The sequence below is a fragment of the Sceloporus occidentalis genome, unplaced genomic scaffold, assembly GCF_023333645.1.
Source record: "Sceloporus occidentalis isolate IW3139 unplaced genomic scaffold, rSceOcc1.0.p SCAF_3, whole genome shotgun sequence".
Taxonomy (NCBI): Eukaryota; Metazoa; Chordata; class Lepidosauria; order Squamata; family Phrynosomatidae; genus Sceloporus; species Sceloporus occidentalis.
This window is the reverse complement of record NW_028316983.1, coordinates 30,227,837-30,245,747: the sequence shown is the minus strand read 5'-3', so window position 1 is coordinate 30,245,747 and position 17,911 is coordinate 30,227,837. Positions and strand designations below refer to the sequence as shown.

At 39.2% G+C, this 17,911-nt stretch overlaps 1 protein-coding gene across 4 annotated transcripts in view; it reads right to left on the bottom strand.

The window, feature by feature from the left end:
• Positions 1 to 14,787, bottom strand: part of PABPC1L (poly(A) binding protein cytoplasmic 1 like) — a 28,482-nt gene extending 13,695 nt beyond the window's left edge. For 3 of the 4 annotated variants that reach the window (XM_089513937.1, XM_089513938.1, XM_089513936.1), the window contains exons 1-6: positions 11,904 to 13,109; positions 10,856 to 11,022; positions 9,775 to 9,869; positions 9,196 to 9,333; positions 3,638 to 3,733; positions 2,252 to 2,518 (exon numbers count right to left, since the gene is read on the bottom strand). In XM_089513937.1, coding sequence (XP_089370063.1) covers positions 2,252 to 2,518; positions 3,638 to 3,733; positions 9,196 to 9,333; positions 9,775 to 9,869; positions 10,856 to 11,022; positions 11,904 to 12,088 — 948 coding nt within the window. In that variant the 5' untranslated portion in view covers positions 12,089 to 13,109. Of the gene's footprint in view, positions 1 to 2,251; positions 2,519 to 3,637; positions 3,734 to 9,195; positions 9,334 to 9,774; positions 9,870 to 10,855; positions 11,023 to 11,903; positions 13,110 to 13,508; positions 13,703 to 14,581 lie in introns of those variants that run through there. The other variant, XM_089513939.1, reaches the window with a different exon arrangement.
• Positions 14,788 to 17,911: the final 3,124 nt, after the last annotated feature.

Genomic DNA, 17,911 nt, shown 5'->3' with positions numbered 1-17,911 from the left:
TTCCCAATTGATTCCATGGGTCTACTTTAGTTGGAACTGACAGGCCACACTCTCTCAGCCTCAGTGGAAGGCAATGGCAAACCTCCTCTGAAGAGAACATAAGCAGGAGGAAAAGGGTCAGTTCAGTTCAGGTCAGAGGCAGGGCATGAACGGAGCTTCCATCAGGCACCTTCCCCCCCTCTTTTTTATTTTATAAATTATTTTTGGCAAAAAATGTGCATGTTTTTTGCTTGAGGTAGATATATAGATAGATAGAAGGTGGCTAGCTGCTGCTTGTTCTCTTTCCCTTTCATTTTCCTGCTTCTAGCAAAGGGGAAATGTTGCAAAGAGTACTTTGCAAAAAAACTTTTTTTCCTTTGCAAATGAATGCTACAATTCGAATGTTACAAAAGTTTCTCTTTCCAATTTGGCAAATTGATACATGCTTTTGCTACTGTCTCTAAGGAATTCAGGGGTAGCCTAAAGAATGCATGGCATGGCATCCTTTTCTGGCATTCCGAAGTGAGGAATTTATTATTATTATTATTATTATTATTATTATTATTATTATTATTACATGCGTATGAGGCATTTGGGGGTGGCAAGGAGGGGGGACACAAGATGCAGAGATGGCATTAGCTTGCATTTGGGGGTTGAAAATGGGGCCAAGGGCAGATCATAACCTGCACTGACTGAAATGCCCACAACACACACACACAGAGGAGGTTTTTAAATTTGACAAGTGGTGCCTGGTCCTTTAAAAAAAAAAAAGGAGGGGGGAAGCACACTGCCAATGCCCCAATGAGTGCTACAAACGTCACCTATGACCATCACTTGATTGACAGCAGGCGCCTTCATGTTAAACCCGATTTCCCCAAGAGGGCATTCAGGTTAAAATGCCCCTGATTTGTAGTGGGCACTTGCTTACGGAGAGATTTGGGAGGGCCCCCCGGAATCTGCCCAGTTCCTTCCAGGGCAAATCTGCCAGTGGGAATGGGGCCTCTGATTCATCGTGTACATTTCAGCCTTTGCAGAAATTTCGACTGGATGGATGACCTGTCTATGATGCAGAGTATTGCATAGTAAAGTGATGCACAGAGGGAAATAAAAGGCACAGTGATATCATCACCTCATACCTCAGCCAGTTAGTTCCAGGCTGGTCCTATCATTAGGCTGAGTGAGAGAACCATCTCCGCTAGGAAATGCTGGAAGCAAGAAACAGTAGCAAGGTGCTGGAGGACAAAGGAACATGTATCCTATGATCTGCCTTGCATTCCCTGAAATAACCTGTGGCTCTCAGGTATACTGAAGGACTCTTTCACTTCACTAGTCTTAAAGTAAGACTCAACTCCTAGTCTAGTCAGTTTCAGTGTATAGAAATAAATGAGGACACCATCCCTGTGCCGTTCACATTCTGGCAGGAGAATGACTCAACCCTGCTCTGATTCAAATTGGAAATCCTCTGGAAAGAGCATATGCATTCCTATTCTATATTAGCTGGATAAGGGTGGACAAAAGGGAGACCTCAGTTGTCAGACATCAGCCAATGTCCTTCCTGACTCTCTGTAAGCAATCACAACCTGAGCTTGGAAGTAATGAGTTATAAATAATTACCTGTACCTAGAGCACTTTATTATGACAAGGGCACAATTAAGTCATATTTCAAAAATAACATATCAAGTAAGTAGAGGGAATCCTTATCATATTTGCAGATGATACAAAGCTGGGAGGGATAGCTAACACACTGAAACATAGGAACCATTCCATGGTGAAAGGAAAGAGTGTAATCTGTCCTGGAAGCTCTACTCTCATATCCATTCAGCCTGCTGAAATTTTATAAGTTCTTTGGCACTGTTTTTCTTTGCTCCTTCCTTTTAGATCCTTTGCTACATGCCCCTCCATTTTACCCTCAACTTACCCACAGGTCGTATCAAATTTGGCCCTAATCTTCCTCAGCTTATACATGACAGCAACTTATAATTGAGTGTATATGGTATTTCTATAGCATAGATGCATCCCTAAAGTGGTAGTGGAGGTCTTTTTCTCTTGCCATCTTCAAAAATAGGCTAGATAGCTATCTGTTGGGGATACCAGAGTCACTGCACTAAATGGGGGTTGGAGTAAATGGCCTACTGGGCAACTTCCAAGCGTACGATTTTATGATTCTGTGATCCTGCAAACCTATAACCTTTCCAATGTCAGATAAAATACCTTTGTTGCTACTGACAGTATTTAGTATGTTTAATAGCAGTTGCGTCTTTATAGGTCTTACCTGTGGAATGGAGGGCAGGAAGTAGCCTGGAGGAGGCTGGAAGGAGCAGAGGAGTGGACCAGGCAAGGCCCTCAAGGTAGCCAGTCTCTGCATGTATTGGTTGGTGAGAATGGCTTTTCTTTCCTCTTTCCTTTGAGCTAATGCAACATACAAAGGCTTGGTGCTGACAATCCTCCCATTCATTTCAGTCACAGCCTTTGTAGCCTCTTCTGGGGAGGAAAAACATACAAACCCAAACCCTTTGCTGTGTCCACCCTCTGTCATCACCTAAAATTGAAAATTAGAACAGAGGCCACTGAGCTCATCATGACACTCTCATCTGCACGATGCAGGCACAGAGACATGGATAGCAAGCAAAGGGACCAACTGACAGCTTTCCCAAACAAATACACAATATGAAGTCCAGTTCCAAGTACATTGACTGATTTAAGCCCTTGTTTCTAATTCAAGGCTAAATGTGGAAATCTTTAGCCATGACTATAAGAAAGCATAATGAATTATACTCTCCAGTACCAGCAAGAGAAACATAGATATTGGTATGTACTTTTTAAAATAGCCAAATAACCGCTATACTGAAGATTTGCAATTTTGGAAGTGAGTCCCTACCATGCCATGCAATCAAGACCTTGCAGAATTTATGCTCAGCTGTCAATGTTCCCACACTTATTCCTGTGCTCCAGTCAATTTGCTATCTTGCTTCCTTGTCCATTATAGTTTTCTAGTGACTAGGTCACAAAGAAAAAGTACCAGCAACCAGAATTCCAGTCAAGCTTAATGCAAAGTGAAGAAAAGAGCAAGTAACCTGGTGCTCCTGAGATAATCTTGGCCCAATAAGAATTTGGTCTCTTAAAAGAGCAGACAAGGAAGTAACATTTCTTCTAGACAATATCATTTAATATTGCAGGGGGCACTCATCTAATGGTTAAAAAAAAGTCCTGCACACATCTTGGGACCCCAGGGGGACATGAAAGGCACGCTAAGGGCACAACCAAGCACTTAAGCCCACTTAAGTCATTGGAATCAATACACTCCAGAAATATCCTCTATGGGTGAGAACAAGAGTCATATCTCCACTTCAAATGGTGCTAATATGTTCTAATGTTTCTATAACTAGAGCTTGCAAATCTTATATTCAGCACTAAATAATCAGCATTCATTAGTCTTAAAAAGTTAGAGAAAATACAAAATTAATGTCTCATCTTAACTTTTAATTTTAAAAAATGCATTGTTGAAAACCATTTAAAATGATTGACAAGAGCTGAAAATATGCAGCCTCCAAATTATCTCCCAATAAAATGTGAAATGTTAAATACTAACTGTGTATGTGTGTAATGAATTATTTTTTTAACAAATTACTTCCAAACTTAGTTTATGACCAAGTCTTACCTTGGCGCTGGTGATGGTTCCATAGGGAGAGAATTCCTTCCTCAGTCGCTCATCATCAATCCCATCATCCAAGTTCTTCACATATAAGTTCACCCCCTATAAACAAATAGGTACAGTGAGATTCCTGAACATTTATTATTTACAACACATATATACTCGTTACATTTTTTAAAAAATGGTACTAATATGCTATCATATGGTTGAAAAGGAACCAAATGTTGTCTGATCCAACAGCTAACCCTCTGCATTAGGTTGGGGAAGGCAGTATCACATTCATACAAGAGCTCATCCATGCCATCATATTTTCATTTTCTTCTATATATGTTGTGAAAGCTGGACAGTGAAGAAAGCTGATAGCAAGAAAATCAACTCATCTGAAATCTGGTGCTAGAGAAAAGTTCTATGGATACCATGTGATAACAAGTTCTATGGATAACAAATGAATATGTCTTAGAGCAACTCAAGCCTGAACTAGAAGCCAAGATGACTAAACTGAGGCTGTGATACTTTGGACATATCATGAGATGACATGACTCACTGAAAAAGACAACAATAATGGATGCTAAAGTGGGAAGCAATAGAAAAAGAGGGAGACCACACTACAAGTGGATTAATTCAGTCAAAGAGGTCATGAAGAGGACAACTGATGACTGAGGCTGTTGGAGGTCCCTCATTCATAGGACAGTCAGAAGTCGAAATCAATTTGTCGGAAATTAACAACAACAAGCTCATAATATTGCCTTTGTACTAAATGCTACTGTGTCAGTAAGATAGTATCTTAGCTGCATAATGATTTATACTCTATTGTATCAATTATTGTTTCAGTTTAATTCTATTTTAATATACTATTTTTTTATGTTTTTAACTGTATGGTGTTTTTTAATGTTGTAAGCTACTTTGAGTCCCAGCCTTGGGAGAAGGGTGGGATTATTATTATTATTATTATTATTATTATTATTATTATTATTATTATTATTATTATTATTGACCAAATCCCAGCTCAGTTCTTGTTGAGGTAGTCATACTCTGCTCCAAATCTTTATTAATAAAGCAAGATTGAAGTAGTTAAAGATCCTCTATACCTAAGTTCAATCACTAATCAAAATGGACTAATGAAGAAATAAGAAAAGCAGCTATGAAGGAAACATGTAAGATGCTCAAGTGCAAATATATACAGGTTAAGTCTCCCTTACCCAAAATGTTTGTGACTAGAAGTGTTTTGGACTTTGGAGTTTTTTTTAAATTTTGGAATATTTACATATAAATAATGAGATATCTTGGAGATGGGACCCAAATCTAAACATGCAATTCATTTATGTTTTGTATATAGCGTATACATATAGCCTGACGGTAATTTTATACATAACATTTATAATAATTTTGTGCATGAAACTAAGTCTGTGTACACCGAACCATCAGAAACGAAGGTGTTACTATCTCAGGCACCCATATGGTCGATTTTGAGATTCCAGATGAGGGATACTCAGCCAGTTTATCATTAAATACTAAAGTCAGTATCATCCATGATAATAGTATTTTCAATTTCTATAGAGGATTGTGAAAGCTGAAAAGAAAGAAAATCAACATGTTTGAAATATGGTGCCAGATGAGAGTTTTACAGATACCATGGAGTGCCAAAAAAACAAATGTACAGTATGTATCATAGAGCAAATCAAGCCTGAATTCTCACTACAAGCCAAGATGACTAACCTGAGGCTATTGTTCTTTCAATGCATCATGATACATGACTCACTGGAAAAGGTGATAATGCTCAGTAAAGTGGAAGGCAGCATGAAAAGAAAAAGACTGCACTACAGGTGGATTGATTTGGTCAAGGAAGCCATATCCTTGACTTTGCCAGATCTAAGCAGGGAGTTGACAACTCATGGATGCCTCTCATTCATAGCGTGGCCACAAGTGAAAGTCAACCTGACAAATAACAATGAACTATCATTGCAGCCAGATATGCAATTTAAAAAAAAAAAAATTAAAACATTCTGGGCATTTAAAATCTCATTTAAATATAACTGTGTAGTGTAACACTGGGGACACCAGGGATCCTCCAACTACTATTGTAACATATCATATCACACTATACTATAATAATATAATATGTTAACATATACTTTTCTAACATATTAGAACTCTCAAAATTTATGACCACTGGCTATACTGGTTGGAGGAGCTGGAAGCCAATAACATTCCCTGGCCTAAAGACCAATTTGATAATTTGCTTCTTCATCCCACATTCTGTTTTAAGACTGACCCAGTTCAGACTCGATGGCTACAACACCCTCTTGATTTGTTTACCATCTAGCCAAGCGGTAGGTAAACCAGTAACCTCTGAATGTTTTAGACTGAAATTTCCATAAACTTCAGCCAGCATGGCCAAAAATTAGGGATTATAGGAACTGTAGTCCAGAACATCTGAAAGGCACTTGATGAAGAGGACCAGTTTGTGACTTTTTGTTGGTCAAATGAAATTATTGTTCAATGTTGTTTTTTAAAAAGTTGAACAAGACCCAAGATTTAACAAGTGCTTATCAGAGGACTTAGGATACTGTTAGGTAAACAAGCCACATCAATTCCTTGGCCTTTTTTAAAAACCAAAGTAAACTCTTCACTTAAAATCAATTTCATTCCCCCCCACCACATAAATCAACACTGAGTGCTAGCATTACACATGTTTAATTGCTACTTGAATTTCAAGAGAAGAATTAGTTTCTAGAGCAATGAAATTCAAGAGCAAGTCAATTCTTAGCTTCAAGAACAGTGGGCAGATGGAGTGATGCTTTCACCACTGACTATTCACCACTAGGAAGTAAGAGAATAGACAGAACTAGTTAGGGTTTCCAACTTCTTCTACTAATTCTTCCTATTTCTTCTAAAGATGTGCATCCTTATTCCATTAGGTTGAGATTGTTAGCCTGACTTCATTTCCATCCCCTGCCTTTTCCCTTTGCCATTTCTCTGTCATGTATCTTGTTCTTGTTGTTAACTGCCTTCCCATCGATCTTGACCCATAGCAACCCTTTGTATCTAAAGATACAAGTTTACATCTCTTTAGTGTATAGTTCATATTTTTAACTTTAAGAAAGCAATGTAAAGTCGAAGGTTTTCATGGACAGCATCCATAGTTTTTTGTGGGTTTTTCGGGCTATGTGGCCATATTCTAGCAGAGTTTCTTCATGATGTTTCACCAGCATCTGTGGCTGGCATCGTCAGAGAATGCTTTGCCTGGAAAAATTGGGTGTATATATACTGTGTGAGCCTGGGAATGCAGGAGTGATTTGCATGTGTATTGTTCTGTGCTGATGGCTGGCCTCAGGCTGGGAGGCTAATGCAAACGAGGATTAATGTCTGCTAATTGGTGATCACCAGGGAGCCCTGGTGGTGCAGTGGTTAAATGCCTGTACTGCAGCCATTCACTCGAAACCACAAGGTTGTGAGTTCAAGACCAGCAAAAGGGCCCAAGCTCGACTCAGGCTTGCATCCTTCCGAGGTCGCTAAAATGAGTACCCAGACTGTTGGGGGCAAATTAGCTTACTTGCTAATTAGCTTACTTGCTGTTCACCGCTATGATCTTTGGAATAGCGGTATATAAATAAAACAAATTATTATTATTATTATCATTATCTGCTGGGAAAGCCCCTGACTCTGAATGGTTTTCCATTTGCATTTACTGAGTCCTTATTTTGCTATTCCTCAGAACTGGCAGCCAAATTTTGTTCACTTTAAGGATTTCTTCTTTCCGGTTGAAATTATCCAGATGTTTGTGGATTTCAATGGCTTCCCTGTGCATCCTGACATGGTAGTGGTTGGCATGGTTTAAAAACACTGAAGTTCTGGACCATGCCAACCACTACCATGTCAGGGTGCACAGGAAAGCCATTGAAATGCACAAACACCTGGACAACTGGAAAGAGCGTGTCCAGAGGAGGGCGACTAAAATGGTGAAAGGTCTGGAAACCTTGCCCTATGAGGAATGACTCAGGGAGTTGGGGATGTTTAGCCTGGAGAAGAGAAGGTTAAGATGTGATATGATAGCCCTGTTTAAATATTTGAAAGTATGTCATATTGAGGAGGGAGCAAGCTTGTTTTCTGCTGCTTCAGAGAACAGGACCCGGAACAATGGATGCAAGCTAAAGGAAAAGAGATTCCACCTCAACATTAGGAAGAACTTCCTGACAGTAAGGGCTGTTCGACAGTGGAACACACTCCCTCGGAGAATAGTGGAATCTCCTTCCTTGGAGGTCTTTAAACAGAGGCTGGATGGCCATCTGTTGGGGGTGCTTTGATTTGGATTTCCTGCATGGCAGGGGGTTGGACTGGATGGCCCTTGCAGTCTCTTCCAACTCTATGATTCTATGATTCTATTATTTTTAGTGAAGACAGAGTTTTAACTGATAATTCTGAAATTCAGCTTCCACAAACAGGGTTGCTACATTGTCCAGTTATCTGGGTTTTCTTAGAGTCTAGCCATCAGAGTAAATGCCTGTTTATACTATTAGTTGAGCCAGATTCTGTCTTTTAAAAGAGTGTAATTACTAATTACTTGCAGAGCTAAAAATATGATGAAAACATGCAGTTATTATTGTGCCTAATCATTTGTTAGAAATGAGCTCACTTTAACCTTTCAGTGGTTTTAAAAGCTATAGTGAAGTCATGGCTAGGACTAATATTTTGAGGATCAAGGTAAGACAAGTGTAGAATGGCAGATTGGTTCATTTCTGGATCGACCATATTGGCTTCAAGCCAGTGGAAAAGTGACTTACTACCACAGTGAGAGATCCAAAATTTAAGCAGGTATGAGTGGATAGTATCAAATCCTACCCAAAACAAAACATAGCCTCAAGGACAGAAGTTTAAGCTGGTTAGCTCAGCTCTTGCTTAGACTTTGTTTTATGGGGGGAAATAGACCTCCCCCACACATTTGTAGACATTTAAATAGTTACTCTGTCAGAAATAGTGACCTTCAGACCAGGTTTTGAAGAGAAAGATGTAATATAAATAAAATTGTTGTTCACAACACAAGTCCATTTTTGTGTCCATATTGTAGATTGGGAGGGGGGTGTGAGTTATAAAAAGAGTGTAGTGTTGTCCACTATTGTCACACAATATGATATATTGCATTTTCTGCTGGGATGGAAGAAATGCAATTTGGGAGAGGAAGGAATATTGGTAGGCGTTATTAAACAGTGCTTTAAAATGCTGCAGTAGAAATTACTACCACCATTTCCCCATCAGCATCTGGGCACTATTTGCCAACTGAAGTTTCTCCTCGCCCCCAGCCAAAGATATGTCATCTCATCCCACTTAAAATTTCTAAGGTCATTGCAGCAAGGATCTAGTTTTCTATCAGTTAGATTTCTCTTTTTTGAGTGTGTGAAGGCATGGGGGCCATGTGTGTGTATGAGAAACTGTCTACAGCAATATGGATTTCTACCACAAAATTTGGGATTCTTAAAACCACAAGCGCTTCATACATTTTGTCTCACCCCATGCGCATCTTGTTTGTTTGTAAGGTTTTTTTGTTGTTTATTTTTATTTCATATTACCTGGTATCTGCTTACTCTCTCCTGCTTGATTTGCTCAAATTTACGTTTCAGCTCACTCTGACGTTCTATCCTCTTCTGAGCTCGGCCAACATACAACATCCGTCCATTGACCTCCTTCCCATTCATGTCTTCAACAGCCTGCCAGGAAACCAGGTGTCAACAGAAAGGTTGGATGTGAGGAGATGTAGTCCCAACTCTCTTCATCAACAGGATAGACATATGTATCACAGAAAGATTTTACTGGTTTTAATGCTTTCTTGCATTTCTAAAGCTTTTCCTTCTGAGACACCCTAGGCCCTGAAATTCCACCCACCATCTACCTTTGAAGACAATTTAGCTGATGCTGAAAGCTTCGTATCTCAGTGGCATGTGTGACAGTTTTATCATATAATAGTTTGGTCTCTAAAGAGACCCCAGTGCAAACAACCTGTTAACATCTAATGAACACATACAATTGCAAGTCAAGTGTCTCCCCCATCATTCATTTTTGTGAGCTATGCCAACTAGAAGAAGAAAAACAAGAAGAAGAAAAACCAAGCAGGTTTTAAGCTAAAATAGAAAGAACAAAGACGATTTTACCTTCTGAGCATCTTGATGTTTTTCAAAGTTGACAAACCCAAACCCTTTTGAACGACCTGTGTTATCCATCATGACTTTGACACTCAAGGTCTTCCCTGGAAACAGAACAAACAACTTAAAGTCTGCAAGCTCACCAGCAAATAATCTCAGAGGAGAGCTGAGGTCACAAGTTACAACAACAACAACAATAATCTCTGAGCAAGAAAAATACTGGTGTCATGCATGTGGGATTTCCTTTGCTCCTGATGTATCTTATTTGACTTGCATAAATTTATTCTGTGGTGAAGTTTTTACTCTAAGTCTTGCTTACAGGATAAGCATGTTTGCACAATAGGTTTGTTTCATTCCTGTCACTTGATAAGTCCTACATACCCTGATTATTTTTAATTGCCTAGAATGAATCCTTGCTCCTACACAAACAGCATACCTGCTAGAGAAATCAGAGAAACAAGAGAATGTGCAATCTATCAAGGTGGCAACTCTAGATTAGAATCACTAGAAAAGGAAAGCAATTCTTAATTGCCAGCTCTGTGAAGCAATATATACTTAAGTAGGACATTCAGTTGCAAAATTTTTATGGTCGTAGAATTCAAAGGCATAGCCATGTCAGTCTGGAACAACAGTATACAAAGCGATATTGTAGCACTTTTGAGACTAGCTGAAATAAAGAAGATGTAGCATGAGCTTTTGTAGACTTGAGCCTACTTCCTGAGGTGTTGAAGACATGGTTCCACCTCATGCATCTGACAAAGTAGGTTCAGGTCTACCAAAGGTCATGCTGCTGGTTTCTTCTTCCAGTTAGTCTCAAAGGTGCTACAAGATCTCTTTGAACACTTTTATGGTTAAAGGTAAGCATCAAGATCCCATATTCCTAGCTCAAGAAAACGTGTGTGTGGGGGGGAGTGCTGTTTGGCAATGCCTGTTGTGTTTTCAGCTATTTGCAGAATAAATGAAGTAACATCAAAGCATAAGGAAAAAGCCAAGCAATAGACCTCATTCTGTTTCTTCTTTTCAAGAAGCCTCAGGCTTAATGTCCCTACCAAAATCTCTACAGACTGTCCTTTTAAAATGTTGCTCTTACCAAATTTTGAGAATATTTCCTGCAGTCTTTCATCACACATGTCATCCCCAAAGTTCTTGATGTAAACATTAGTGAATTCCATTGCTTTTGCTCCATATTCTGCTTCACGCTCTCGCCGAGATTTAAAATGACCCACAAAACTGCAACAGTAAGCAACATCTGTGAAACTAATTTATAAAGGTGTTGGGTACAGAAGGAGCTTGGAGATTCTTTCTGTATTGTTCTTATTTAACAGGCAAGGAAATTTAACAGGCAAGGAACAGCTTTTTCCTTCCAAAAAGTGTAGAGAAGGTTCAAAACAGGTTTTCAGAGCCCAGACATTGACAAACTCAGGAGAGAGTCATGGTAATCTCTGCCTTGAGGTAGTTCTACACATATTCTGTAGTTTAAACATGCAGTGAAAAAACTATGGAGGGGACTATAAATTTCCCTAGCAATGGCAAAACCACTCCAGTCTGTACTTTGCATTTATGAGGAAGAATAGATTCTAGTTGTGCAACTTCTACTCTTTATTAATATATTTGTTAGCAAATGAGTGTTCAGGGGTCTTGTTCAGGAGTGGACAAGAGTGGTCTTACAGATGTTTTTGAACCAAATTCATAATTCTGAGATTTTGGTTATTATGAAAAGGCAATACATTTCTTAATTATTATGATTTTTCTTCATTCATTTTCATTTTTTTTATGTACCAGGGATGGCGAAAAGAACTCATGAGATTTTTTGCCTTGTGTGCCAAAACAGATTGCCCTTGAACAGTAAAAAGATCTGAGAGAGTCAGGGTGTTATATGCTACTCTATCTCTGATAGCCCTATAAGAAACATGGAAACTATTTTACTTGGAAGAAACCAGCTTTTAATATGTCTGTCTTTTTACCTCCTCCCCAGATGAGAAACACTATAGAACTGTATTAGTCGCTGGGGTTCCATTTTTCTGTTTCTTCACCTGGTATATTAACCTATACTTTAATCTATACTTAACCTATATAAAGTTTACCATGTAGGGCACCACAGAAATCCCTGCCATTCCTCTCCTCCAGCCTTCACTTACACCTTGCGGTCATTGAGCAACATTCCATTCATTGTGTCAATCGCTCTGTTTGCTGCCTCATGGGTCTCAAAATGAACAAAGCCATAACCCCGGGATCCATTCTCATCACAAACAACCTGTTTAAACACGTGGGAGGGTGGCAGGGAAGGAAAGGGAAGGGAAGAGAAGAGTGAAAAGAGCCACATTTTTTAAAAATCCACAATCGACTCTTTGTTTCCCCAATTTTCACAAGTTCCTGTTCAGTAATTACAAGGCATCCAATAGATCCAGCACTGGACTTGTGCTCATGAAACAGCAGAATCAGAGAACTTTCTCCTTCCCTCTACAGTTCTCTATGCACATCAAAAACCTGCTCCTTTGGACTGTAACCCCACAAAAGATGTGGAGGGTAGTGGGAAGGCTAGCAGGATGTCAGGGAAACATTAATTTTAGACTTGTTACCAAAGTCATCTCTGTGAAACCCTAAGCAACATAGCCGCCAGTGATGAGCAACAATCCTGGACACTTTAGAGAATAAATGGTGGGTCTTTTCAAGTTCAGAAAAATAAATAGTCATGTATTTGAAATAAAGCAGAATGGGCTGAATATCTGATGACAATAATTTTCCTACAGTACTGAAGTACTCCTTCTTTGAGTCATTGCAGAAGCAATGACAGCCAAAAAGGATGTTCTTTCACCCTCCCAAAAAGATGCTAGTGAGGTTGGTGAGAAGAGATAATTTAACATTCTTTGCTCAGGGAAAAAAGTAAAATTTATTGGGAATCTCACCCAAGATGATCCCACCAAGGTAGTGTTAGATTTTGGTCTAAATCCTGTTGGTAATTCCAGTTAGAGTAAACCCATTAGACTAACAAGATTCACATATGAACTGACTTACTATTTAACCATGGATTTAGTGGCTCAGCTCTAAGTGGGATTAACCAGAAGGATTCAGTCCTACTTTTTAAACTGTTTCTCAGCAAGTGAAATTACAAAAGACTGAAGTCAGAGTGACTACATTTTTATGATTTCTGATAGAAAATGACAAATTCATGAGACACTTAAATGACAGATTGTTCACATTAACAACCATACAACCTGCCCTGTACACATCGCTAGAAGTGCTTTGCTCAGGTCCTCTGGGAAATGCTTGCTCCAACCAGCCAAGACTAGACTAGATTTATTAGCCGCCTTGAGTCCCTGCACTGGGAGGAAGGTGGGATATAAATAAACATAATAAATATAATAGACTGACAACAGTTTCCCAGAGGACCTTTTCATCTGCTGCCCCCAGATTGTGGAATGACAACTGAAAACACTGATGGCATTTAAAACAACATTAAAGGCACATCTCTTCCGGCAGGCTTACTCAATCAATTTTAAAACATGACTTTTTAATTTGTATATTTCAAAGAATGTACTCATATGTGTATACAGTACTTCAATGTTTTTATAGTATTGTTTTTTAACTGTTGTTTTTATGTATTTTCTTTTTAATTGTGTTTTGTATTTTAATATGCTGTACCTCCTCAAGCCTTGAGGAAAGAAGGAAAAGTAATAAAATTTTATCCTCCTCCTCCTCCTCATTACTACTACTACTACTACTACTGGTACTGTCATGCATACCTTGCAAGAAAGAATATTCCCAAAGGCTGAGAAAGTATCATACAAGGCTTTGTTATCAATGGAATCATCCAGATTCTTGATGAAGATGTTGCCAACTCCTGATTTCCTGAGTCCTGGATCTCGTTGGGACCACATGATGCGAATGGGCCGACCTTTTATGACTTCAAAATTCATAGTATCCAAGGCCCGCTCAGCTGGCAGGAGAAAAACTAATTAATTTACACAGAAGTCAGACACAAATATGGAAAGAAAGAACACACTGAGTTGTGTCTAAAATGTTTCTATGTATATCTGATTTACCACAGAGATAACCACCAAATTTTACAGCCAAGGATTAGCAAACTGGTATAAGAAGAGAAACTGTAGCTTCTGAAGGAGACTCCTTAAAGCTGTAAATGGAAATAGTTTCCTATACGATAAGCATGTCCAAGTTATCCATCCATAAAGGGAATCATTGTTGCATGGATTTGGTAATGGGGCAACTAGAACAATGGTTAGAGTGGGTATTCTTAATCATAACAACTTGTTGCCAGGGAGGAACACTGAAATGTTCTTTCCCACTGGTTTAGTTACCAGCTACCTTGCAGATATCAGAACTTGTCAGAAATGCAAGACAGAGATGACAGTCCAGTAAAATCCAAAATTTGGTAATGAGCAGAGTTCCTATTGAATATTTGCCTTGTATCCAGTGCTGTCATTGCACTCATAGAAGCAAGTTATATGAGCGCAAGGGGTATGAATATAGTCCCTCATTCTCCCTGCCCTACTACACGTGCTCAAAATCTTTACTGCTTGCTCCAAAGGGCTGAGACAATCTCTGAAGAAGCTTTTCAAGACTGGAGGAGAGTCCAAAAATGCTGATGCTGGCATATACCCTACTTATATAGATCTTGAAGGATACATTATGATGTGCAAGTTAATAGGTATTGATGCTTCAGTATCTCTTAATAGCCACCTTTTTTTCGTTTGTACAATAGAATGTAGATTATATTTGCATGCCAATATTGTTAATTCAAACAAAAAGAAAAGTAGAGGAGAAAAAGTAGAGGAGATATGCTAGAATTCCTACTTACCATCAGCAGGCTGCTGAAAATTTATATATGCATAACCTAGAGATCGGCGTGTGGAAACATCTCGACAAACTCTGATGGACATGATTGGTCCAGCAGGTGAGAATTTCTCATACAACATGGCTTCAGTCACATCCGGATGTAAGTCACCCACATAGAGAGAAGCTAATGGATATCCTGGGCCACTAGCATTCATGGTCAATCGTGCAGTGGAACTTTGGAAGTGAAGCAAAACCTAATTAATCCTAAACAGCACACCAGGGACATTGATATACAAAAATGGCAGGGTGCAGGATCAGGCAGGGGTAGTCTGCATATAATCTCTGACTGAACCTTCAAAATGACCAGTGCAGAAACTGTCAACAGTATGGTAAACATAATCACAGGTTATCAATAAAGCATTAAGCATTAAGGCTGAACAGCTGCCCAAATGAACCTTGTATTAATCTAGTATGCCATTTATATGGGAATGACACATACATTCACAGATTATATATGCACCATCACTACCAGTGCTTTGCTCATTTAGATTACACCTCACTTTCAGAAAATTCAATATGTCCCATCAAGATTGGGGAATGTATATCCCTCCTGATGCCAGTGGTGAGGAATGATGGAAATTGCACTTCAAAACATTGCTCACTTGTGCTACAGTCATGGCAGGGGAAGGAACTCAGTCCTTTCAACTACAGCAGACACACTGAACCTATGACAACTTTCTGTGTCCACTCTTTTGTTGAAATCAACAGTTTGATTTAGGCTTATATATTAATTCTGGCCAGGAAGAGAATGCAAAATGAACTTGTTTTCTGGACATTATTAAAAGGATTGTAGAGTACAAATACTTCTGCACATTTATATTTACCAGAGCTTGGAAATGCAACTTTGGGACGCTTCTTCCTGAATCCCCTAGCCATTCTAGCCACTGCTCATGCTGATTAGAGGATTCTGGGAATCCTAATTTTAAAAAAGTAATTTTCCAAAGTCCATTTTGTGAAACAGGTAAACTATCAAAACATTCCCATTACTTCAAACCACTGGCCATGTTATAACTGGGACTGATGAATACTATACTCCCAAAACACTGCAAGAAGCTATATTGGGGAAGGTTGCTTTACACTGTCAGTTAAATGTATGTTTTCAGAGGGAAGCCTTTTTGCTAGGTGATCAAGGTAGTTACAGGATATATTTATTAGCAAAAGTATCACATACAAACACTAGTTCTAATATCTCAGTAAGATTATAGCTGTTGAATAGAACAGGCAGGAAAAGACAGCCTTTTTACATTATTTTAAAAAAGGATTCCCAACACATTTTTTAAAGAAAGCTGGTATGGCCTTTCCTCCTGCTATTCCCATCACTGGTTGCAGTGGAGGAAATTTTATTTTTGAACCTAAAACATGTACTCACACATATAAACTAACTTGACAAGTCTCCTACGATGACTGAAAATAAAGAATGGAAACGCATGTGCATGCCCTTTCCATACATTCAAACAATGTGAAGTACAGTCATACCTCAGTTAACAAAGCTTCTGGGAAAGAGGTTCCATTATTACTAAGACTTTTCATAATTACCCAGTGTCCTCTTTTCCTTCTTTTCCTCTGCCTAGCTAATTTTTTTTAGCAGTACTGGTGTTGGGAGGAAAAACGGTAGAGAAACACAGACTTTGGGTGTTGGGTTGCAGCAGTACATCTATAGTGAATAGTGCAAGAACCTTGAGCTCGGAAAGAATGGAATTCTGCTCTTGCCAATCCTCTTGTATTTGTATCTGTCTGCCTCCAACAGGCAAGGTAGACAGCAGCTGCTTCAAGAAGCCTTTGGTAAGCATATATGAACAGCAAAACAGAAAAAAGAGAAGAGCAGATAGGTCGGCTTCACCCCAGTATATTAAAAAACAAAAAACAAAACCCTAGCTCTGTAAGTCTGGCCACCAAAACTGGAAATCATAAGGAAATCAGAGACCGCTGAAAGAAAATTCTATCCCTGGATATATTTTGGAAGATGCTTTCATGTGCTGTCTATAAGATTCAATTTTAATTTTGTTTACTTATGCAAGGCTAACTTGACCCAATCGCTTCATTTCATATGTGCATATTATTAGTTTTAAATATAAAGTTTGCTGAAACATGAACTGTTCTTTTGTGTGGTGCATAGCCCTACCCCTATTTGTTCATGTTATTTCCGCCTCTGGTAGCAAATGTTGTTGAAGTAGTAATATTCAGGAACATAGTTAACTGGGGTATACCTGTCCATCTGTAATTAGTTCTATTGTTATCCCAATCCTCCTCCAAACAAAACTCATTTCCACTTACTTTACATTAAAAATAACCCTGTGACTTTGGATTACCCTGAAAGACAGTGGCTGATCCAAAGTTACTGAGCAAATGGGATTTTATCCCACATCTCCACCTAGACATCACATGAGCTTTCACTGAGGTGAAAACAGATACATTTCCAGGAGAATCAATCAGAGTTCAAATTCTGGCTTGGCCATGAAACATTCTGGCTGACCTTGGACAAGCCACACTCTCTCAGCCTCAGAGGATGGCAATGGCAAACCCTCTCTGAATAAATTTGCCAAGACAACCCCATGATAGCTTTGCCTCAGGATTGATGTAAGTTGGAAATAACTTGCACACCACCACCACCACAACAACAACAAAGCTTATGCAAAGCTGAGGTGGGGAGAGAAAGGAAACAAATTCAGAAAGTTAACTTTACACCAGCTCATATTACTGCACTCCTTCATGCTGCACACTTACTCTCAGAATTAGACCTCCTAAACAAAGTGATCAAATATATCCAACATCACATATACTTTCAATTCACCACTCAGCTCCCTCCCCACCAGTAACACTCACACATGTGGCTTTATCCAAGACCTCTAGCAAAAAGCTCACCTTCAGCCCAGGTGCTCTCTAATGTGGCGGTAACACTCAGAAGTCCTTGGCCCCACCTCTACCCTTCAAAGTAACAGGTGTAGCCACCCAGGACTTGTTCTCATCATAGCCAGAGCTTGGAAAAGTTACTTTCCTAGACTACAGATCCCAGGATCTACCAACCAGCCAAGTCAATTAGATAACTTTGCCCTCAGGCTCTGAACATCAGAGCCATGCCATTAGATCAGGTTGGAAATTGAATCTCTCTCCAGATGTTGTAGAGTTGTTACTCCTGACATTCCTCACTGTTGGCTATCCTGGCCAGGGGCAGAGTCCAAAACCAGCTGGATCTTTGCAAATTAAAGTTGAATTTCCCTGTAATACTTGCTATCTCTGTTCAGCATGGAGCTGAAGTCTCATGTCACTGGTCCCACATCTATTGTCCAGAAAT